Source organism: Sphaeramia orbicularis, chromosome 12 (assembly GCF_902148855.1).
Source record: "Sphaeramia orbicularis chromosome 12, fSphaOr1.1, whole genome shotgun sequence".
NCBI lineage: Eukaryota > Metazoa > Chordata > Actinopteri > Kurtiformes > Apogonidae > Sphaeramia > Sphaeramia orbicularis.
The window spans coordinates 33,323,864-33,346,732 of record NC_043968.1 but is presented as its reverse complement, the minus strand read 5'-3'; the positions used below and the strand labels follow the sequence as shown (position 1 = coordinate 33,346,732).

The following is a 22,869-nucleotide window of genomic DNA, read 5'->3' as shown; positions in this document are numbered from 1 at the left end:
TTGTGAAACTCTTATCCACAAATGTGGACAGTGGGTCCCAGGAGGTTAAAGTTGAATTGTGTGCCACCACCTCACTGCAACTTCTGAAAATATACCTGTTAAATTCCCATCAGTTCAACTCTAAAGATGGACATTTTTCATTTGTTGGTTACTGTAAGCACAGTGGTAAGTATTATGATGTGACGCAGCTATTCACACTGCAGCAAATCCTCCCTGTGTAGACATTTTCTATATGTCTCAGCAGCTGTCTGTAGTCTTTTCTTCCTCCCTCCCCTAAGGTGTGGTGCTGATTTATGAATGAGCTGTTATGCAAGACAAAGTGACCTGAATACAGACAGACAGACAGACAGAGGCAGAGAGAGAGAGAGAGAGAGAGGAGAGAGAGGGAGAGAGAGAGAGGAGAGAGAGAGAGAGGAGAGAGAGAGAGAGAGAGAGAGAGAGGAGAGAGAGAGAGAGAGAGAGAGGAGAGAGAGAGAGAGAGAGAGAGAGAGAGAGAGAGAGAGAGAGAGAGAGAGAGAGAGAGAGAGAGAGAGAGAGAGAGAGGAAGAGAGAGAGAGAGAGAGAGAGAGAGAGAGAGATGACAGAGGATTTATAACATTCAGCTGCAGTTCAAGTGATATTTTCTCTGTGGAAGAAAGTCCTGATGTGATATTACTGCTGTGGTTGTTTTAGCCAAACAACAACCGAAAAGATTTAGGTCACATCAAATACTATTAAGGATATGTGTTATATCTGAAGGTGTAATCAGGCCAAAGCTGCAGATTTACTGGTATTTATTAAGATGTTCACGGTATAATCATTAAAATGACCTGATAATAACTCTGATTCTGTGGTAATCGCAGCATCTCACAGGACAACTTAAGATGTTATTACAAAAGTAAATCAACATGTATTTTTTTTTTTTTTTTAATCTGAGGAGACTTAAAGTGGGCAGGATCTTTCATGTTCTTTACGGGCTGTGGACTTTTACCTTCAGACAGAGGGTTTCTATAAATTCTCTCAATACTGCTGTGAAAAAATAATGAATAATCCATGATGGAGGCTGTTTTATCTGTGTTGTGTCTGTGACTTTGAATGTCCTCTATTTGTTATGTTTGTAACATAAACTCAATTGTTTTTCCATTTTCTTTTTTTTTCTTCTTAATTTTCTTTTCTTTTCATTTCCCTTTTCGTTTTTCTTTTCTTGTCTTTTCTTTTTTCTTTTCTCCACCGTACACTTTTCAACTTTCAACTTTTCTTTCTTTTTCGTCATTACTATCATTCTTTGCCCTTTTGTTCATTGCATCCTTTCAGCCGTGCTCAGTGAAATGCATTTGCGGTGTTGTCCCTGTAGGTAATAAAGGATTTCTATTTCTGTATCAGTGTCTCAGATGTTTTTCTGGCTGTTATTTTTTGCAGCACTTATGATTTGGTTATTTTAGACAGTCCTCGATGCTTTTCTTGTTTTATATATACTCTGCCTCTATCCTGGATGAGCACCTGATTCCTTTATACACACACCTATATTTTACATTTTTGACCCAAAAAAGGACTAACTACTAATTTTCAATAAAGTCACCACTTTTTAGTGGTTCCGAGCCTTCATCAGTTACATAAAGTCAAGTGTTACAACTAACCCTAGCACACATTTTAACCCATAAACACCCAAACATGGTACTACTGGCAACCAAAACCATCTACTGATCTAAACTGTTTAATACCTGTTGATACGAATTCATGTGAATCATTTGTGTAAAATGTAGTTTGTCATTTTTTCATGGTCATCAGATATGACCCATTTGGACACTCAGAGGCTCTGTAGTGAACGTGGAAACACCACCATCTTCTACAACCCTGATTCACCAGTAAAACCCATGGAGTTTGATAAATGATCATGGATGGAAACAGTGGTTGTTCAGTTAATGATAGATTTGACTGAAAAAAATCACTTCTTCTTGTGTTTTCTCTATCTTTGATATAATAACCCTCAGCTTTAATCTGAGCTATTATGAACATCTACATCATGGGCCGGCAACTTTTGCAATCTAAAGGGCCATTTTGGGACAGAAAAAGAAAGACAAAACTGACTGGAGCCAAAAGATACCTTTATACTTTTCCTCAAACTAGTGAATGTTTAAGAAGCTGGTTAAGATTACTTTGTGCAGAATATGTGGAGAATAAATCAAATTTTCAGTGCATTTACAGAACTACAAAGAAGTGATAAAACTAAAGAAAACAGTGATATTCGTCATTATTTTTGTTTGATGTAAAAATCAAGTGGTAAGTGAAGGCTTTCGTTGCAAATACAGATGAATACCTTCAGTGTTATAGAATTAAAAAGTAGTTTACTTTTGCTACTATTAGTTTTTTTTTTTTAAATTCATTTGCACTAGAGTCAACATTTTCACAACTTCATAATGTCAGAATCACTTTATTGCAATGGCAAAATGTGTTCAAGAAAAGTGTTCTTCATTTCCATATGGCTGTTGACAAAGCTACATTGAGCCACTGGAAAAGGGCCCAAGAGCCATATGTGGCCCCAGAGCCACAGGTAGCCTACCCCTGATCTACATGATCAGTGCATTCAATTTAGGAAAATGCATGATTTACACTGAAAAAACACAAAATACAAAGGACAGTGTCATAATAAATGGTGGTCAATTACTTGAGAAAAGATAAATATAAAAAAATATTATTTTGGAATTGCCACAAAAGTGGCACTGGGACTTTATGGGTTAATTATCTAAGTTTAGTTTTACCTTCTCAAAAATAAATGCACCTTTCATTAATCTATTTTGTTCTTCTTTAGTGCAAAACCACAGATGTCCTACCAGGCTTTGGTGATCTGACCATCCATTTTTGCTGTGATTTGTTCTTCTTTCAGTTCTGGGAGAATTATACTGTCGTTTCCAATAATGTTAATATGTATTTTAAATATTTGCTGGTGTGTTAATCTTATCTGTTCTTGGAGAAATATTACAGAACAACTTGGTCAAACAGACAAGATTTATTAAACCTCAGTGCTAAATCACACTATCAGCACATTGTTTGACAGGTTTCTGGTCAACATTATCACTAATATGTCATGCCATTTATTAGGGTGTTTCTTTTTAAAAGTGGGTGGTGGCTGCCATACCCAGGTACCATAAAGAAATGTAGTGAATGGTCACTGTTAATTATTTACATTCAACACGCCTTGGTGAGACTACCACTATGCTACGAATGTCTAAACATACAGGGTGTGTCTTTTACAGCTGATATTTTGAAATAAATATTTCAGGAGCTGATCTCAGAACCCAAAAAAGCAAAGCAAAACAAACAGTGTTATGTCAGACTTGATATATTTACTCCATTAACATCAGCTGCAGCCACACACACGTTTGTTGATAATATTCATCAGGGACATTGTTAAGATATTTGAGGTAGCAGTAAGTTGTTTGCACATTCCTCTCGGGAAAACCACTAATCTTTAGAACACTTACTAAATGCTTTTTTTCAGTTTGTGAGTGCAAATTTAGTCTAGATTATTGATGTCATTATGTACCTGCATGTCCCCAATCATCAGAAGGTGAAAGGAGGTAAGTGCAAAGACTCACAAACGAGTCCAGGCTGATTTCTGGGTGTTCGAATTGGCATGGAGGAGTGAGGAAAAGTGAGGAATGAGGAAGGGGTGTGTTTTTAACTGTACATATCACTTTAAGCACTCTTTTTGATTGCCCCAGCTGTCATAAAAGTGAAAACATGCTACTACTAACAGTTGTAAAGACAGAGTGTTTGCCTTGTTGGTGCACAAGCTGCTTCAAACGAATCTTCAAGTGACAGGCTGGTTACTTAAGACCAAAGCTCCTTTTACCTTTGGGGGCCTCTGCAATCACACAGAGACTAACACACACACACACACACACACACTCTTCTCCGCAGTGGCTGTTTTATATATAAATATAAATATATATTTCATATATGAGAGAGGGAGGGAGAAAGAGAGAGCAAGTGGGGAAGTGGAAGGATGGCACAGTGTGTTCCTGCTATGCATCAAATGAGCAGGGGAGGAATCCCTGCTATTACCACATATGCAGTACACACACACAGTCTGAAAACAGAAAAGAAACAATATGTAAAGGTGTAGGGGGTAAATGGTCAACAAATATATATGAGTAATTTTAGTTTTTTTGAACTAACAGCGTCATATGTGAGAGTCTGGTGATGATTAGGTTAGTACATCTATAATATTATGTATCAGTTAATTTTTGATTCATCATTTTGTCCAAAAATCAGCTGTTTTCAACTGATGTCTTCCAACAAAATAAAAGGAATTTAATTTCTTCATATAATGACCACATATATCGAGAAGAAAGAGAAATTTTATAGAAACTGGTAGATCAGATAGCTAAAAGCCTGGAGGACAAACAGACAGGCACAAAACTGACAGGGAGGAAATTGTTTGCCAGTATCATAAAATGATGGGATTTGCACTCCAAAATACCTTAGTCCTAAAAAAATGGCAAAAAAAAAAAAAAATCCTCATTCCTAATTTGCATTCACAGCAATCGAGGCACTGCCTGTTTAAGTATTCCACTGCAGCTGTGTTGTGTAACATCTGTGATACAGTATGTCCTTTACCTTATTGAACTCTTGAAGAAGACTCAGTGACTTATGGAAATGGTGACAGATACCTGCTGTGCCTAAAGGTGGGATTCCCTTTTAGCTGGCTGACGTCTGTTTTCATGCATGGGAGAGTAAAAAGGCCGGTTACATAACAAAAGGGTGCAGGTGAGAGTGCTGCAGTCTCCCTCAACTTCAATGAGGAGTAGGGCTGAGAGGAGAGGAGAAAAAGGAGGAGGAGGAGGAGAAGGAGGAGGAGGAACGGGTGGGGGGAGTGGAGCAGAAAAAGAGAAATGACATCAAGCCTGAGTCCACTGAAGCGAAACATCCAAGCATCAGCACGCAAAACATATCCCTCCACCTCCAAAACCACGCCATTTTCTCCAAATACTGACCAACTCTGGCCTCAGGTTTCCACTTAATGCTGATGCCACTGACATCCAACACATCATCTTTGTCATCACCTTTGGGATAAACATCATCAACATGTGATAAGAGTGTTTTCACCTGCAGTCAGCAATCATAGCGAGAGATGATCTGCCCGGTCACAGAGGCAGGGCTATGTTTAGGATGCTGGTTCCATGGCATCATCTGTTGCAGTAATCACTGTAGTTGTTGCTCTGTATTGTCATGTGCATGCATTATAACTCGCACTGAAAATGTTCTGTTAAAAAAGAAAGGGAGAGGGGATGTAGAGCTGGATAACTACAACTATAAATACTTGTTAAAATGAGTTACAGTCTATCATTCATTAACTCACAATCAGTAAAACTTGTAAACACAACATTAACTGTTTAAAGTCACGTAAAATCCCTTTACTTTAAAATTCATGTATAAATGGGCTGAAAACCATTGAAGGCGAGTAGATCTTCAGCTCATTTCTGATCTGACAAATAGGTAAAAATAGATAATTATGGGGTGAATGTGCACTGATGTATTTATAAATGAATAATTACTTTGTCATTTACTCTCAGTCACAGGTCACTAACAAACACCTCTATCCCTGATTGTGGAAAATTACTAATCACTCAAAATCTAACCTCCCATTGTACCATCATGTTGTCCATCATCCCTTTTTCCCTTTTAACAGGTGGAAACAAAGCATGTTAAGTGTTCTGAATATTACTGGCTTCAACAGTAGATATTAAATCTGAATAAATAATTAACAGTTTGAAGCTGTAATTGCACCACAGCATCAAAGACACACGGTCGTAACTACCTAAATTATACACTCATGCAAACATGTAATGTTTTTTTTTTTTAAAGGGCAGCGTGTGATCTCATATCAAAAATAAATACCAATTCAGATAGAGGCAAAAATTTTCCTCAATAACACATCACTTTCCAGAGACAATGTCCTCAGAGTCTAGTTAATGTTTTGTCAGATATTTCAGATAGTGAGGGGAATCGTTTCCTGCAATTCCACCCAAAGAATGGTTGCATACCAGCCTGAATGACTCAGTGGTGCCATATAAACAAAGGCAGGATCATAAAAGATTGTGAAATCAGTTGTTTCTCCTGAGGAAACACGTAAAACATAGGCCTCTGTGACAGGTGTCTCCTGCAGGAAGCAAGGTATTATTTGGAAAATGGGCCAAAACTAATCCACATAGCAACCATGTCAAAGGACAGAGACTGCATTTGGTGACGTTTTTACACACTGACCGTCAAAGACACTAACTTTAGACAAGACTGACAAAGACTGGAACTCTTGATGGTTTTTTTTTTGTTGTTATTTTATCATTTTGCTCTTAGCACCACTATGTGTCATTCAATAGGAATGGAAATGTTATTGCATTCTGCTTAAAATTTATTATAAAGGTAACACCATATACTGTACACTACACAAGTTTACCATTTAAAAAAAAAAAAGAAAGAAAAAGAAAAACTTGATCTGCTTGGAGATTAAAAGTGCTAAACAAACAGTCCTATTCTCCCACTAATTCTCACAATTTCAAATTTTGACCCAAAACTGTATCTTGGAAACTGCAGCCAACCAGCATTTTTGACTTAATGTTTATTAGTGACTCAAACTTTTTTTCAGGTTTTACTTTTAGACCTATCAGCAAAAATAACATATTAAAAAATGTGCCTGACCATATTCCTTTGTTTTCTGGTACAAAAGTGTGAGTACTGAAAATGAAGCACTTATTTGATTCAACCCCAGCATAGCAGTATTTCATGCGTCTCAATGCCTCCCTCAGCTGGACAGGAATGGTCCTACCTCCTCCAAAAGAGCTGTGAGCTCCTGAATGTGCAGTGGTTTCAGAAGTGAGACCATCTGCTGATTCATTTAACCTCCTAAGACACAGCTATGGGTTTTCTGTCCACATTTATGGACAAGAGTTTCACAACTTTATACAAAAAACAAAACAAAACAGAAACTGTCCACCACAAAGGGCATTCCATAAAAATTTTAAAAACTGCATCGGAAAAAACTGTTGCACCAAGATATTTCCAATACAGGTACTTATTTAATAAAAAACAAAAAAGCTTGTACTTTGCTGATATTTCCTGGGTCTCAGGAGGTTAAAGCCAGTCTGCATTTAGTTTTGTGGGCTGCAAATTTAGGTTCATTCATTTTAAAAAATAAAGCACATCACAACTGGAAAATTCCTAGAAATCTCAGTAAGAGGTTGTTTTATCATCAGAAAAAAAACATGATAAACCAGACATGCCTCTGCTTACTTAGTCAACTCAGTTTATTTACAGAGTATTTGAAGAGCCATGTATTCAAATGTACTGAAATTACTGACAGAACTCTTTTTTTTTTTTTTTTTACACATGGGGAGCTGATTAATCTGATTTTTGATCTTTGATACTTTGATCTAGATGCTTCAAAATTCCAGTGACTGCTTCTTTTTTAAGATTACCCTCAAGTCTCTCAGGGAAACAAATAAATTAACCAGGTTTTAAGCCATGCTCCATCTTACAGACTTGAGTAAATGCAGCAGTCAGAAACAGCTGGTTAATATTTCTGGGTGAGGATGAGACACAAACAAATCTAAGCAACATCAAGCCTGCATTAATCCATAATAAAAAGAGAGAGAGAAAAAACAGCAACCAATAAAGAATGCTTAACAAAAAATAGTTTTACTACGGGATAACATTACAATCCTCCCTCAGACGAGCCATACAGAAGCAATATGATCACAGAGGGTCTAAGCTACTGGGCAAAGAACGTCTCATAATTTTATGTATTAAATGAACAAATACCTATCTTTTAAAGGGAAACTTTCAGATTTGAAGTCATTTTCATGAACTGTTAAAACCTTCAGCCAATAGGAAATCTGTAACAGTTTGATGAGGGTGATACATCTTTTAATCTAGAACATTTTTTTATTTGTAACTATTTTGATACCACAATGACCCATCTTCCTCAAGATTCAATGAAATTCACTTGCATAAATCATCACAGCTCATTTTTAACAGGAATGCCACAGACCGGCAGGAAAAGTGTGAACAAGTTTACAAATAACAAGAAAAAACAAAACAAAAAACCCCTTCAACTTTCCTCTTAAAAGACCTCATAAACAGCATGAAGAAAACAAGTTCCAAATGTTCTGGTATCAGTCCGGTTTATGGTATATGCCATTTTAATGAAGTAACACTGAAAATAAAATAAACAGGCAACATGGATAGCATGGACAGACAATTTTAAAAAGAAACAAAACAGAAGTCAGTCAGCTTCCTACAACTTCAAAAAGGACTTCATTTTCAACACACCTCTGTAGTCTGCTACAACATGCAAGTGGTTCCTTATCAACACAGTATTTTGTAAATGTGACTTTGAGGGTGTGATGTTAAAAAGCAACTTGGGATATGTTGTGTCATTCTACATATTTCAATATGTTGGGAATGACTATTTTTTTAAGTGTGTGGAAGCATCACATACGTGCTCACCCTCCCCAAAATGTCCAATTTTGACTTTTTTTTTCTTAAAATTGTGCAAAGATGTTGTTTGTGGGACAGAATTTTATATTAGAGCCTAACCTATTTTTGGACATGGCTGTGAAAGAACAAAACCTCACATTGGTTTAATACATTTTAGATTATTATAAGCAGAATACTGAGTTCAGGTAGCTATTCATATTATCCAGGACAGATGTTGAGATGTAAATGAGACAAAATTGCACAATTTACAACACTAGTACATAAAGTACTGGGTGTAAAAGTACTTCCTGTCTGTTCTTAGTTCAGTCTGTGTTCTACAGCTTATCAGAAGTTGTACTCAAGGCAAATGCTTCAGTTTTAGAAGGCCAGTTTTGAATTGAAACATTTAAGAGGTGTAGAGAATCCTTTCAATGTACCTGCTTTTATAACAACTGCGACAAAGATTGCCAAAGATGCTTCATGATGTAGAATGTGGAAAATTTTACATTTATGTTTAAAATCAAGCACTTCGTCTTCTCTTGATGATGTTTCACCATTAGCTAAATGTTCAGTTGTGTGAAGAGTTGTCAAGCTGAAATATTCCTCACTTTGTTTAACATTAGGGATCATTTTGTGTAATATATTACCTAAAAAGAGTAAAGACAATGTTGATTCAAATATTTTATCTGCTGTCTAAAGGTTGGAGAAAGTCAAGTGTCTAAATAACAGAATGTGTCATCTCATACAAAAGACATACAGATGTGTTGATAAAAAAATGCATGAGTTAAAAGAAGGACACCTTTAAATGCATGTTTCTTTGTCAGACGTACCAGTATGTGCCTAGTGCAGGATAACATATTTCATGTCGTTTGAATATGTTCTTTTAAGACTGTATTGGGGAGGGTGTCATTCTCTGTCCATGCATTTAAATAGCAACACAGTTGGGGTGGGGGGGTTGGCTAACACACATTTAACGCGTCTTAGAGAGGAAAATCAGTCACCCAGAGGTCTGCAGCAGTAAATCTCATCATTTCTTTTGAATAGATTTGGACTCAAAATCTTTTTTTTTTCACTTTTTTGTGTCCATTAAAAGCAAATGTTGACAGAATAGGAGTACATTTTGTGGATCACATTCAGATGCCTCATCTCTCTTCCTCTATACTTCAGTCTTGGAAGCATAGAGCCTGGTCCATGTTCGGGCTGCAGGAAGAAAGAGAAAAATATGAAGTATTGGATCTAGACACAGATATGGAGGGAAACAGGACAGACACCATGCACAGACACAATATCAAATTAAATCAAAACAACAGTCCTTTGCTTCTAAAATAGACTTGAATGAACGGTCTTATTTCAATTAATGGTCATCTAAAATAAATACAGTTTGACTTGACCTTGCAGACAATATCTCAATTTTTTAACATTCACACAAGAAGACATTTAATATTAGTGAAACTAAACAAAAAGGCAATGTTGTTTTCTTCAGGAAACTACATTTATTTCACTATGTTGTTTGGAAAAGTGACTTCAGTCAAATGTCTCTAAAACTACTTCACACAGTATTTTACAGTACTAGAACCCACTGGATGTTTATGTAATCAGGTGAGGAGCCAATAACATGGGCCTCACCTTTAGTTCTGTGAAATAAAAAGTTCTGTATAGCCAATTCTGACTGCTTCAATTTCTTATAATATGATCAGCAACATGGATCTAATGCTCACCTGTCTCGATGGCATGGCTTTCATTCTTCTTCCACTGCTCTGCAACATCATTTGCCAGGGGATCGTCTGGATTGGGAGCACTTAATAATGCCTGGATAGATAGCAACACTGTACGGATCTGCAGAGCTGGAGACCACTTGTCTGTACGAAGGAGGGTTTAGAAAAAAGCAGGGGAAGTTAGCAATGGATTAAAATTAAAAGCGCTAGTGTCATGTAGCATTAATATTAATGAATAAACATAGCCAGTAAGTCCTAAAATATGCCAGCTTTATCACAATGACTGAAAAATGATTCTTCATTTCTTAAGATGTCATTTTTTACTCAACTCGGTGATGACTCAACACACAGTCTGGCGGCATTTATGTGGACATTAATGTTCCTACAAAGCAGTTCGCCTCAACATTTTCTTTATTACCTTAGAGGACGTTTGACATATCCACTGCTGTTCCTCTCTTATTTTGTCAACAAATAAAGAGCACCTTCAGTATGTCTACTTTAAAACAAGATTTTATAGATGTAATCTTTCCATATCAGTGGTGGCTGTGAATATTACCAAGTGACTCCAAACTTCTTATTTTACAAAAAGGATAATATCTGAGTAATTACTTCTTAGATGTGAGATTTGTTATCTGAGATTACTAACTAAACCAGGGGTCACCAACCCTGGTCCTTGGGATCTACTATGCTGTATGTTTGAGATGTATTGCTCTTCCAACACACCTGATTCAAATGATCACCCTATCATCAAGGTCTGAAGAAGCCTGATAACGACCGTCAGGTGTGCTGGAAGAGGGAAACATCTAAAACATGCAGGATAGTAGATCTTGAGGACCGGGGTTGGTGACCCCTGAACTAGACACTTGTTGGGAGCTAAACGTTTATAAACCTGGCACTTCGAGGTTAGGTGTTTTGGTTTGGAGGACTGCGACACACAACAACTTGTATTCATTTAAACAAAAGGTTTTTGACATTTATCTTACCTTTCAAAATGTCTAAACATATTCTTCCCAGTTTATCAACATTGGGGTGGTAGATTTTGGTCATGAATCGCACTTTGGGAGCTGCCATGGGATACTCTTCTGGAAGAAATAGTTCAAGTTTAAATGTGCCTCCTTCAAAAGGAGAGTCTTGAGGCCCTGCAATGACCACATGGAAGTAACGTGCGTTCCCTTCATCAGGCGTAGCCGTGATCCCTGGAACAGGCTCTGCCAACAACCGCTGTGTCTCCTGAGTGTGGTCAGAATGAGAAACATGTTACAACGTTTTGTCAGATCTGAAGAAAAAACAGGAAGCCCTACGGGGGCGTCAGCAGACAAACAACTTCCAAATGTATAATGGATGAGAATATGCAATTTTACAGTGCTTAGTCACAAACACTTTTACTCATCCCCACTTACAGACACAATAACATCCCACAAGCTATTGTTTAACACACAAATCAAAAAATAACTGCAAGCTACAACTGTTCTCAGACAGGCCAGTATACATCTATATAAACTTCATCAAATCAAAGGGCCACCATTTTTCTACTTTACAAATAACTTACTTTCTGGTTTCAGTGACTATTCCATTAAATGTCCATCTCAATGTTTAGATACAGAAAAAGATAATAGCTTTTTCTGTTTGACACATTTTCTGTTAACCATCCCAAAAATACCACAATTTCCCCAATTAACCCTTAAATCTGAAAATAAATTAGTGACATAAGACAATTGTTAACTATATATGCGCAATAAATGAAATCATTATATTGCATATTTGCAGAGTTGTTAGAGTAATTCATTGTATCGTGTGCAAGAAGACGCTTACTGAATGAAAAAAGAAAACAAGGAAGTGGAACGTTTTCATATTTCTGCATTTGCACAAGCAGGTGCACTAACATCTGCAGTCAGCACGCCGGATGCAGGTCTAATGCTGGTGAACAAATATATCTTATTCCTCAATCATGTCTGAAATGAAACAGAATAACAGACTGGGTGGTTTTTGCATTTCGTCATAATTATGTTATTGCCTGTGAGAAACTACAAAATCTGTGTCACACTAACGGGATGTGGCGGAAAAGGCTGATCGCGCCGCTGCCAGGCCTGGTCCGGTGGAGCTGCGGTGGGGTAGAGGGAGGAGACCGCAATGCAACAGGCCTAAACTTTCCAGACTTCTGGTTTCGTTTTATGTACAGGTGGCAGTCAGAAGAGGTTTGCCTTGTTATGAGCATATAAATATTGCGAGACTGCAGTATCGGCGGCGGACATGTGTACCAATCATCGCAGCTACAGCTGCTAGCTTAGCCTGTCGATTCCATTCATATGGCGACCAGGGCGAATATCCACAATACTGACTTAAACTAAAACATGCCGACCCGGCGATGGTACAACTGAAATATACTGACGGCAACTGATCTATTCGTCCAAATATTAAATCTGAGAGAGAGCAGAAGGGAGTAAACGGAAGTGGAAAACAAAACACTTGCAGACACGAACCACCGAGCTAGCTTGATAACTAGCTAGATAAAAGCTAGCATTAATTGTGCTAGCCACGCTAACGAAAGGCTACACACTGGATGGCAGTAAATGTTTATCCGCATTTTCACCAACTCATCTCCACAATACCCACACACATGCTCATTGACATATAAAGACTGTACGGTGTAAAGTGTACCTTTATAATCCTACGAGGCAAACCGGCCATCTTGTGTTAGCTATTATATTTTTAGCCGTTGACTCGCCTTCTCTTCAGGTTGGATTGACTGCGCTGCCGGGGCGGGGCCGAACACTCACTCTTCCGGTGGTTTCAGATGACGTCAGGAATATGCTGCTTTTGTATGTAGGATATATCACGGACATAAATAAAACACTTACTCTTAAATAACTGTCTGATTCTAGATTCACTTATTTATTATTGTCATTGTAGAGCTGTTGTAAGTAAAACACCAATTTTATTGTAAATACCACAATTTCTTGTTACACTTCCCTCCAATTTGTAAATATAGCTTTGATATGTCCTATTATTAATCTCTATTACATTACTTTACATCCCTTTAATTTTTTTAACCAAGTTTTACTATACTAAATCTCAATAACTACTAATTACTGTAAAAACCAAAACCGACCAAAAAAAGCTTCACATTGAAAGAGAGGATGTCATTTCTTTACTCCATCTCTGAGTGTCAGTGTGAATCAAAATGTAGTACGCCTTAACATTTAACTGCATGACCACTTATTAATGGTGCTTTTAATATGCAAGACAGCCAGTCTATTGGTGTGTTTCTTTGATCCATGTTGCTCTCCTACAAATGCTTGGGGGAAAAAAAAATAAAATAAACTATGGAATTATTTTTAAATTATTTTCTATTGAACAGAAAATTTGTCTTTAATCAAACTCAGCAAAACATGATATAATCTGTGATGTCATCAAAAATCATCATCTTCTTTTTAAGGGGGATATTATAGATGGTTATAAATACATAAAAAAAACAGTATTATTTTTCAGTCCATCACATAAAAATTTGTTGCTACAATGTAGAAACACTGACTCACAAACACATGACAGCTAACTTAATGTTTAACAGTTTATTATACATAACTGTGGCGATAACACAAACATTATTTGTAGCTGCGTAACTGTGGCCTTCACCTATCTGTCCTTTGGGGAATCCTTCTTTCTGCGTCTCATGTGGTACCTATAATTGGAGAAACAGAGGAGCATGATAAGCAAATTACTTTTTCTGTCAAGTCATTCATTATTATAGATAAATATTAAAACAACCATGTGTCCTGTCAGAATAGTGGTAAATACGGAGGATAGTATTTTTGATTACAATTACTGCCAACTGCTCAAATATACAAACCAGGTTATCAGTGTTTTAGAGACAAGAACAACCCTCATCTCCTCCTAACTAAATTCTGATTTTAGTCAAACTACTTGCTGACCTTTTGCTCCTGACTGCCGGCCTGTTAGTAGCTTTACTTTTCTCTTACTAGACTAACTAAAATTGGTTCCACTGCATCATAAAGTCAACAACTCCACTCATCACTTACTGCAGTTCATCATTTACTGTGGTTCTCAGCTGTGGTTTGCGTGCTTTGCTACAGGGCAACTCATAAGATGCAGTATTAATTAATTTCTAATGGGAGATTAGTAGCATAAATATACAAATCAGTCAACTGTGTCATTCACAGTGTGTACTTACTGTCCAACTGGATACCACCGATGTTTGGTGGTGAAAAACATCTTGCTCAGCTCCTCTATTGTGGGTCCCCGTTTATCTTTCAGCACCTCCTTGCTCAGATGGGCTTTTAAAACCTGGTCATGTGTCTCAGCTGCGTTGCTCAGAGGATCAGGCCGCTCTATAGGCTACAGAGATTTACCATCATCAGCAAGGATTCCTCCAACACATCTACACAATGCAGAAGTAACTTCCTTCATGTTTGTGTACGTCAATACAGAACGAAAACAGAAAAACAAATATATGCACAGATACATTTATGGTCGTAATTTTACTTGCTTCCTGTGTCAGAATTGTTTTCTCAAATATCTAATGGTGGATTCATGTGCCAGCATTTTCTTTGTCTGGCCTTTTCTAGGCTTGTAACTAAAGGGATATAGGTGTCAGTAATGCACCTTCACACCTGATTTAACACCCAAAAAAGGAGAAGGGAAAATCCATTCAAAGCTACTATAGAAACATGGCAGGCTCCAAGTGACTCACATGGCTCATTTTATGGTGACAAAAATTCCATGCAATTAAACACTTTAAAATAATTACAAATATGCTGTTCCATTCCTGCAGTTAGATCATCTTGCTGTCTAATCAGCAGCCAACATGCCAATGGCCTCAAGATCTTCTGTAAGGAGTGGTGTGTTGAAAATGTAACCAGATTAACTTTTTATGAGTTACTTTTACAGGCACCACTGGGTGCACCACTCACAAATGTTTATGGCAGCATATTTCCACTCAAAACACCCAAGACTTACTTAACATGTATTCATGTGTATTTCAATGCACTATACAGTCTGCATGAACTGATGATGATGTGGAAACCCTTGCTACTCAATTGGTTGCTGAACAATACATGTCTCAGTGTTATGTTTTAACAAAAAACCTTGAATTTGTTTGTTGTTCGGTAGTCATCAGCTGTGCACAGTGATTCACCTACCTGGGTGAGCTCGTAGGGAATGTCCACAGTGGGGTGGTAGCACACTACAGTCTTTGCATCTGAAGTCACACCAATTTCCACAGGACTACATACAACAGATAAAAAAGTCAATTTCCTTCTCAAAATACACATTTAAAGGACTGAACTACTTCAACATGCTTGTTTTTTCTTGAGGCTTTATTCTCAAAAAGTGTTGTAAAACTGTTCAACAATACACTCGGTTAATGATGTAAAAAAAAACAAAAAACAAAAAACAACTTAAAAACCTAACACTTATGGAGAAGAACCTTTTTTTTTATCTGGTACATAATGTAGCTGCAGGTATAGTATTAATGAGAGGCAAAAACATGCTATCGTTTCCCATGGATACATTTTCACAGTTTTCATTACCGTAGTCATGTCAGGGTTTTATTTACATACCAGTTGGGGTCATCGAGTGGGGGACGGAAGGACTTCTGTCGAACTGGCACTAAACAGGCTGGAACACACAGATCAGTTTCACAATGATAAACTGTTCATTTAACCAACTGCTTAATCATCCAGAGGGTCGATGGGGCCCATCCCGTCTCCAGAACCAAAGGGAGAAGGCCCCTGCTTCCTCCCACAGCCCAAAGACATGCACTTATTTAACTTTTCTTTAACCGGGTAGGTCAACTGAGAACCAGTTTTCATTTACGATGACAACTTGACAGAGGAAGCATATGAGGCAGAACCATAATAAGTTAACTGCTTCTTCTAAGTCCCCCGTTGGTGTCAGTGGTTGTGCTTTTGTATATATTTTCTACATCTTGGCCAGGATTAATGACTACATTTTGAATTATTAGTCACAGAACACATCCAAGTTAAAAATTCAATCTGGTGAGATCTGTCCCTGAAAACACAAAGACCCAAAGTCCACTATTGACACTGAGATGATGACAAGACTTGCAAATGTGCTCAAACTGCAACTTCCCCAATCACCAGTACTGTTTAAACTGTATATAGTACACATAAAAAGTACCACAAATAGGATTTTAACTTTGGTATAAAATCAAATCACGAGAGTTGTTGATTTCCTCCAGTCAAGGTTAGCCACCGTTAGCTTTCCGTGCCCCGTTGTTGTGTTAAATGTGACTCCGGGTTAACTCTGCACAATTAATGTGATTTTTAATACATATGTTTTAAATAGACAATAACACAACTTACTCTGTACATGTCGTAACGTGGCTCCATAAAAAAATCGCGATAAATGACAGTGTAGTTTATACAAATGACCTGAAGCCATGCTCAGTTATGTTCGGTTGTGTGTCACTGTTTTACCACCGGCTTCACACACAGACCAGCTACTTTAGTTCCGTTTTATCCTCCAGTACTCAAGAATGGTCATCTGAAAAGCAGGATTCTTTTATGAACATAATAATGAAACCCTTATTTTAATTAACATGTGGCGATTGAGAGATCCAATTGAATAACTTTATAGCCCATGTGTATTTTATGTATTCTCTTAACACAAAATATTTAGGTGTAATTCCTCAGAAGTGGCCAAAGTCATTCTTTTTAACATGCTTCACAGGTTCAGATAGGTCATAAATATGTGAAGGTTTTTAATATTAAACTAAACACAAATATCAAAGTTTATGTAACATTTATTATGTAAATATACTGTATTTTACATTAATTTAGTCACTAATTTTTCTAAACAGATGAACAGATGTTCTGATTATCTTTTGTATGACAGTTTATAACTCTACTAGAATCTGCCCACATTTATAAAACCCATAAAAGAATCACAGACTTTAATAAATATAGATCCATTCGCAACATTAAAAGTGAGAAACAAATCTATTAATTTACCCATTTTTTTTGTTATTTCATGTAATTGTTTTATCAGAACGGAATAAAGAAAACATAAATTCAAACACTTATGAGTTTTCTTTTATTGGTCTATGTTTGTATACAATATTCTTACAATATTTCATTTTACTGTTTATTACCAGGAACCCCAGTTATGCATAATCATTCTCTAAAATAGTTGTTCATCCAACAAATTTAGGTGAATATTACAATTGTCAATGAAGAAAGAGAACCAAACTGAGGGAATCTAAAACAAATATCAAGAATCAAAACTATTCAAGCTGTCAGCTGCTGCATAACAGCTTCCACCAAAAATGAAAAAAGATAACAAAAATATGAATCAGATATATTCATTACTATGAATATAAGGAACATTTTTGTTTTTCTTAAAATGTCTTTGAATGTCCCACGACTGTTGAGTGAAAAGCTGAACCAACATCAGGTCCAGTTTGGACTCAGGCACCTCTGTCAAGTTTTGCAACAACAGCTTCATTCAATCTAATTCTTTGCTGTTAAATGCTGCGTTACAAGAAACAGGGCAAACAAGCTGAGCAGCATGACGTATTTCTTGGAAAGTTCCGTTTACTCATGTTGACAGGCTTCATTTGTGCCAAATCTAGATCATTGTTAGGACACTTCCATATCTGCTGAGGCTGCAGTGCTGGATGTCTGGGATCCTGTGTTCACCACCAGACGCTCTCGGCTGCCAAACACCTCTGTCACTGCAAACAAATAGTTATAAAGACATCAACTATTATACGATGCCAAATTATTAGGCAAAATTGGAGTTTCAACAAAAAAAAAAAAAATTTAAACAAACTATATCCTTTATATGAGTATTTTTTTAAAAAAGTGTATATAACTGCAAATCATACCTGCAGCAACATCACTTATATCCCAAATCCGCAAGCCATCCTTCTGTCCCCCAAAGGCATAAACAAAGGGCAGATCAGGGCAACATGAGGCACAGAACACCACTCCCTGTTCACAGGTGACAAAGTATGTTGTTAGAAGACTTTTAAAAATAAAAAAATAATAACCAAATGTCAACCAAACGTAGTGCAATATCAAACTATTAGGAAAAAAACAGAGAAAAATGTTGGCAGAAATGGTGAGAAACTAACATCTGCATGTGCTATTTATACACATACGGAGTTTATCATGCACCACTCTTTAGAGATGCACCATAATCTAAAATCATTTAAAATCAAAACACTCAGTACATGAGCTCTTACCATCTTCATATCTCGTGAGTGCACAAGACTGGGTTTGTTTCCCAAAATGTCCCAGATCTTAACATGTTTGTCCGCAGATGCTGTGACGAGGCATCCTTTAATCTGACTACTGAGGTCCAAACCTGCAGGAAAGTTGAGAAGTTCGGAACAAGATCATCACACCTTAGGGCTACTTTACAATTACACAACACTCACTAAGTATTAAATGGACCATAACACAACTAGAACAGCACTTGGAGAGCACAGACCTCTGCCAAGGCAGATCAGCCCCCCCCATCACCACCAGAATTTAATCATTTGTTCCTTGTGCCAGTATCAACATTTCCTGAAAATTTCATGAAAATCCATCCATAACTTTTTGAGTTATCTTGCTAACAGACAAACAGACAGACAGACAAACCCAGATGAAAACATAACCTCCGCCGTTTCACTTGGCGGAGGTAATGAACGAGTAAAAGAAAGTGTTCAAAGGTTGAAAACACAGAATTTAAATGGACCAATACAGGCAGTCTTTGACAGCAGACATTGCTATCCTTTCATATATCTCACACAGACACAGCTCTACTAACCTGATACTTCTTCATCGTGTGCCCTCAGTGTGAACACAGGTTTATCTGAACGTGCATCTAGACAGTAGACAAAACCATCCTCTGTGCTGGCCTGAAACACAAACACATTCTCAAGTTGACAACTGAGCTTCAAATCCATCAATATTAAGAAGTTTTATAGAAAATAAAGTGTCTGTTCAACAGTAACTGTAAGAAAAGCACGTAGTTCTGCTGCATTTCTAACTGCTATTTACAACCATTTAAACTTTTAACAGTACCTTGTGTGTATATGTGTTAACTCTGATCAAAATAATTTTTTGCATCTTTGCACCACAGTTAAATACATAAAATAATGTAATGAAGGTATGACTCTCTGTTACCTGTGTATCCCCATGAATCACCATTACTTAACAAAAGCAGAAGAAGACCTACCAAGAAATTACAGGGTGAAAATTGGTTCCAGACCAGACGTTCTAGCTGACCACTAAACTTCCAACTCCGGTAGCTGCTGTCTGGGCTACGGCAGTCATACAGGATAGCTGTCCTGCAAAGGAGAATATGTCAGTTAAAACCCACTCTGAAACTAAAGCTAAACCTTCTGTTTAACATGAATGACACTTACTTGTCAAATGATCCTGATATCAGAGTCTGTGCTTCAAATGGGTGGAATGCTAATGTCTGAACCTGAAAGATACATTTTATATTAGAAATTTGCAATGTATGGAGTCATTAAAGCAAATACACACTATGAATTATACTGTGTGGTTCTGTTTGGTATGAATACCTTATCAGTGTGCTTGCGCAGAGTTGTTGCTGGTTTTCCCTGACACAGATCCCACAGGATGACAGTGTCATCTGCTGAGCCACTGGCCAATACATTCCTAAGAGGCAGAAGATGCTTTATTTATTTAGATTTATTTTGGAGGATTATACTGTTTAGCCATAGTTACATAGAATTTAACACACAGCTAAAGCATACCGAGTTAAGCCTCTAAGATAAAAACTTATATACATCTCATCATGATTTTTTCGCTGTGCTTGAACAAATAAAACGCACTGGTCGGTGATCTCTTAAAAGGACAGACCTGATGAGTTTATTCCAGGATAAATCCAGTACTGCATCAGTGTGCCCCTCAACAGGTTCTGCTGCTGCTCCCTGGTATCACCACAAAGATGCAGGAAATGTGTGAGTGACATTTTAAAGATATAATGCCAGATTAAGATGTCTGTTTAGTAGACACTAGTCTAGTTAGGCAACAATCACAAAACAATTCCTGACCAAGCCCATGTACCTTTGGAAATTCAGCTTATCTTAATAAAATAAAAGTAACAAGCACGTACCTTCTTATTCTTCTTTTTCTTCTTTGAGGCCTTTTTGCTTCCCAGGGAGAAGACTGGCTCTAAACAGTCTACTACATCCAGGTCCCACACATCTATCTGTGGAGTCATGTTGCCCACAGCCACATAGTTAGCTAAAGGAGAGGAACACCAGGTCAGGCAAATGCAGCACTTGGGATCAACAGGTACTAGGTTACAGGTTCAGTTGAATATGTCACAAATGTTGAACACTGCTTTAACATTACCTAGTCCTTCTCCTGGGCTTGGGTCAAAGTTCAGCCACTCCACACACAGTGGGTAGGCCGGCAGCAGAATATCATGATGAACATAAATAGAGTCCTCCTCAGAGTTATACACTGGAAAAGAGGCGGCCACACGTTTAGGATTTTCCAACCAACGAGTTGTGATAAGGATCCATAATGGGGTTAGATAAATAAAAAAAAGTTTTATATTTACCATGAATCTCTAAATTGCAGCAATCCTTGTCCGCCTTGCCTGTGACGATGAGATTATCATTTGGCTTTATTTGGAAATCCTCTCGCTCATACTGGTCCTGCAGGCAAAAACAAAGATAGGTAGGTGAGTAATTCAACTCTCATAAACTAAAATTATCACCTTAGTTTCTTAGTTTCACACAGCAAACTGTTTACTTTTCCAAATCACTCAAATTCCCTAAAGTCAATAATTTTTGGAAATGTTATCACAGTTCTGCTCCATCATAGTGGTGTAATGTACAATAATGTTCAGACATTATTGTACATTTAAATTTTCCTTATGTTGTGCAGGCCTAATATTCACCAAATCGTGACACTCACTGTATCTTTGATGGTAATATAAGGATCCTCCTGGTTGGAACTGAACACTGTAAGCCCTGCCAGACTGTCACCGAGATTGGCTGTCACTGGATTGATACAGAAATACAGAGTAACCAATTAATCCTAAATTAAAGATGAGACAAACATTGAAGTAAAATCAGTGGGAGGTGGTATTTGTGAACAACCCCCTCTTACCTATGTCCTCTTCATCATATTTGTCCAGGCCATACTCTGCTAGTTCATCTTCCTCCTTTCCTTCTTCATTCTCATCCTTTGTTGTTTCACCCACACCTGTTGTGACACTGCTGGGGTTTTGCTCATCATCAATGGTCTCTTCATCTTCTTCCTCTTCCTCAGCTGCTTGTTGTCTGATTACAAATGAAACAGCATACAAACACTTCTGAGCATTTAAACTTAAATCAAAAGATTTCTTAGTAACACAAATTCACGTCCAGTTTTCTTTCGACATACCCCAGCTCTTCTTTTGCTTCAGTAATGATGCGCTGCAGCTCCTCTTGGCTTAACTCAACCTTAAGTTAAAAACAAGTCAAATAAAAATTACAAGTGCTGATAAGATACATAAATACAGGAAATAGTGTTAATTATTTACCACTTCATAACTCTACAGTCTTGGAAAACTTTATTCAGTTGATTTAAAGGTCTGCTAGTTGTGTTAGTGATCAGCTACACTATGTTTGCATGATACTATCTCTTTATTGTGTTTTCGTCTTGTTTTCTTTGTGTTCAGCTTTTATACTATTATTAATGTCGTATTCCTTATCTGAACGTCTTCCTGGATAAAGCAATTAAAAGATTATAAGCAAAAGGCATACTTTACTGTTGTCATTTTTGTGGTTAGAATAACACAGATGCCTTGTTGACACATTAGCATCATCAGCTAGATCAACACGTTACTTACTTTGTCCGGGGTTTCCTTGGCAACGCCACGCTTTACCCATCCGACACATGTTATCTGTGAGCTCATCCTGGAGAAGTAACTATATTTAGCGATCAAATACGATAAAAAAATACCAGCACGTATAAGCTGACCAGGATATTTTACTTCACACCATGCATACATGTGTTAAAAACTGGGGACCTGTGTCGCATGTGGATGACGTCAACAGAAGCGTTAAATGAACGCCTGATCAAAATGAGATGAGGTAGTACAAAACAATACAACCCGTAAACTTCAAATGAATAATGAAGCTTTGCATTCCACATAAAAAAAGGTTTGCTTTTCACATAACAGAAATAGGTTGGCGTAAGATTTTTGAGGTTATGCAAATTCTGATCCCGTTTAAAAATTTTGGAAGCAGCATGCAATCATTATTAGTTAGGTACGTGTTCTAAGAAGTGAAACTTTATAGAAGGAAAAAATAGATCAAAGTGTAATAATTTGTCATTCATAAGTCAAGCAAAGTAGGAGTATCAAACATGTGCTCAATTCCCAAAAAACAAAAATGAAAAAAAGAAAATTTGGGACATTGTAAACTGTAAATAAAAATAGCAAGGAATGATTTGGAAATTTCATAACTCATATATTATTCACAATATAACACAGAAAGCATATGCAATGAAAAAATAAGGTAATTTTGAATTTGATGGATGGCAGATACACTTATCGAAAAGGGGTTACAGGGGCATGTTTTCTACTGTGTAGCTTCTTCTTTTAACGGCAGCCAGTAAATGTCTGGGAAGGGAGGAGACCAGTTTTTGGAGTTTTTAGAGGGGACTGTTGTCCCATTCTTGTCTGATACAGCATTCTAGCTGCT

At 37.2% G+C, this 22,869-nt stretch overlaps 3 protein-coding genes across 3 annotated transcripts; all 3 read right to left on the bottom strand.

Moving 5' to 3' along the window:
• Window positions 1-7,262: 7,262 nt before the first annotated feature.
• Window positions 7,263-12,958, bottom strand: ube2nb (ubiquitin-conjugating enzyme E2Nb). Its single transcript, XM_030148622.1, has 4 exons — window positions 12,828-12,958; window positions 11,153-11,399; window positions 10,173-10,313; window positions 7,263-9,654 (listed from the first exon to the last, which is right to left on the bottom strand). Exons 1-4 carry the CDS (start codon window positions 12,855-12,857, stop codon window positions 9,611-9,613), a joined length of 462 nt encoding a protein of 153 aa, XP_030004482.1. The 5' UTR covers window positions 12,858-12,958; the 3' UTR covers window positions 7,263-9,610.
• Window positions 12,959-13,712: 754 nt separating this feature from the next.
• mrpl42 (mitochondrial ribosomal protein L42) lies at window positions 13,713-16,648 on the bottom strand. The gene is made up of 5 exons (XM_030148623.1): window positions 16,511-16,648; window positions 15,746-15,803; window positions 15,326-15,410; window positions 14,359-14,522; window positions 13,713-13,848 (listed from the first exon to the last, which is right to left on the bottom strand). Exons 1-5 carry the CDS (start codon window positions 16,587-16,589, stop codon window positions 13,803-13,805), a joined length of 432 nt encoding a protein of 143 aa, XP_030004483.1. The 5' UTR covers window positions 16,590-16,648; the 3' UTR covers window positions 13,713-13,802.
• A 523-nt stretch (window positions 16,649-17,171) lies between these two features.
• Window positions 17,172-22,192, bottom strand: pwp1 (PWP1 homolog, endonuclein). The gene is made up of 15 exons (XM_030148620.1): window positions 22,014-22,192; window positions 21,566-21,624; window positions 21,290-21,462; window positions 21,095-21,180; window positions 20,736-20,832; window positions 20,525-20,635; window positions 20,283-20,413; window positions 20,027-20,097; window positions 19,726-19,822; window positions 19,564-19,625; window positions 19,374-19,485; window positions 18,963-19,053; window positions 18,394-18,515; window positions 18,034-18,139; window positions 17,172-17,880 (listed from the first exon to the last, which is right to left on the bottom strand). Exons 1-15 carry the CDS (start codon window positions 22,173-22,175, stop codon window positions 17,786-17,788), a joined length of 1,575 nt encoding a protein of 524 aa, XP_030004480.1. The 5' UTR covers window positions 22,176-22,192; the 3' UTR covers window positions 17,172-17,785.
• Window positions 22,193-22,869: the final 677 nt, after the last annotated feature.

Bases quoted from the DNA above. Each gene is read 5' to 3' on its own strand.
- ube2nb (XM_030148622.1), bottom strand. From the start codon at position 12,857: ATGGCCGGTTTGCCTCGTAGGATTATAAAG. The intron at 10,314-11,152 runs GTAAGATAAATG...TCCTTCGTACAG, and splicing joins ATGTTTAGACATTTTGAAAG to ACAAGTGGTCTCCAGCTCTG. The intron at 9,655-10,172 runs GTGAGCATTAGA...TTCTTCCTGCAG, and splicing joins AAGCCATGCCATCGAGACAG to CCCGAACATGGACCAGGCTC.
- mrpl42 (XM_030148623.1), bottom strand. From the start codon at position 16,589: ATGGCTTCAGGTCATTTGTATAAACTACACTGTCATTTATCGCGATTT. The intron at 15,804-16,510 runs GTAAGTTGTGTT...TGTGTGTTCCAG, and splicing joins CACGTTACGACATGTACAGA to CCTGTTTAGTGCCAGTTCGA. The intron at 13,849-14,358 runs GTAAGTACACAC...CTCCAATTATAG, and splicing joins CGGTGGTATCCAGTTGGACA to GTACCACATGAGACGCAGAA.
- pwp1 (XM_030148620.1), bottom strand. From the start codon at position 22,175: ATGTATGCATGGTGTGAAGTAAAATATCCTGGTCAGCTTATACGTGCT. The intron at 20,636-20,735 runs GTAAATATAAAA...CCTCTTTTCCAG, and splicing joins CTGCAATTTAGAGATTCATG to TGTATAACTCTGAGGAGGAC. The intron at 19,626-19,725 runs GTATTCATACCA...TGTATCTTTCAG, and splicing joins TGCGCAAGCACACTGATAAG to GTTCAGACATTAGCATTCCA.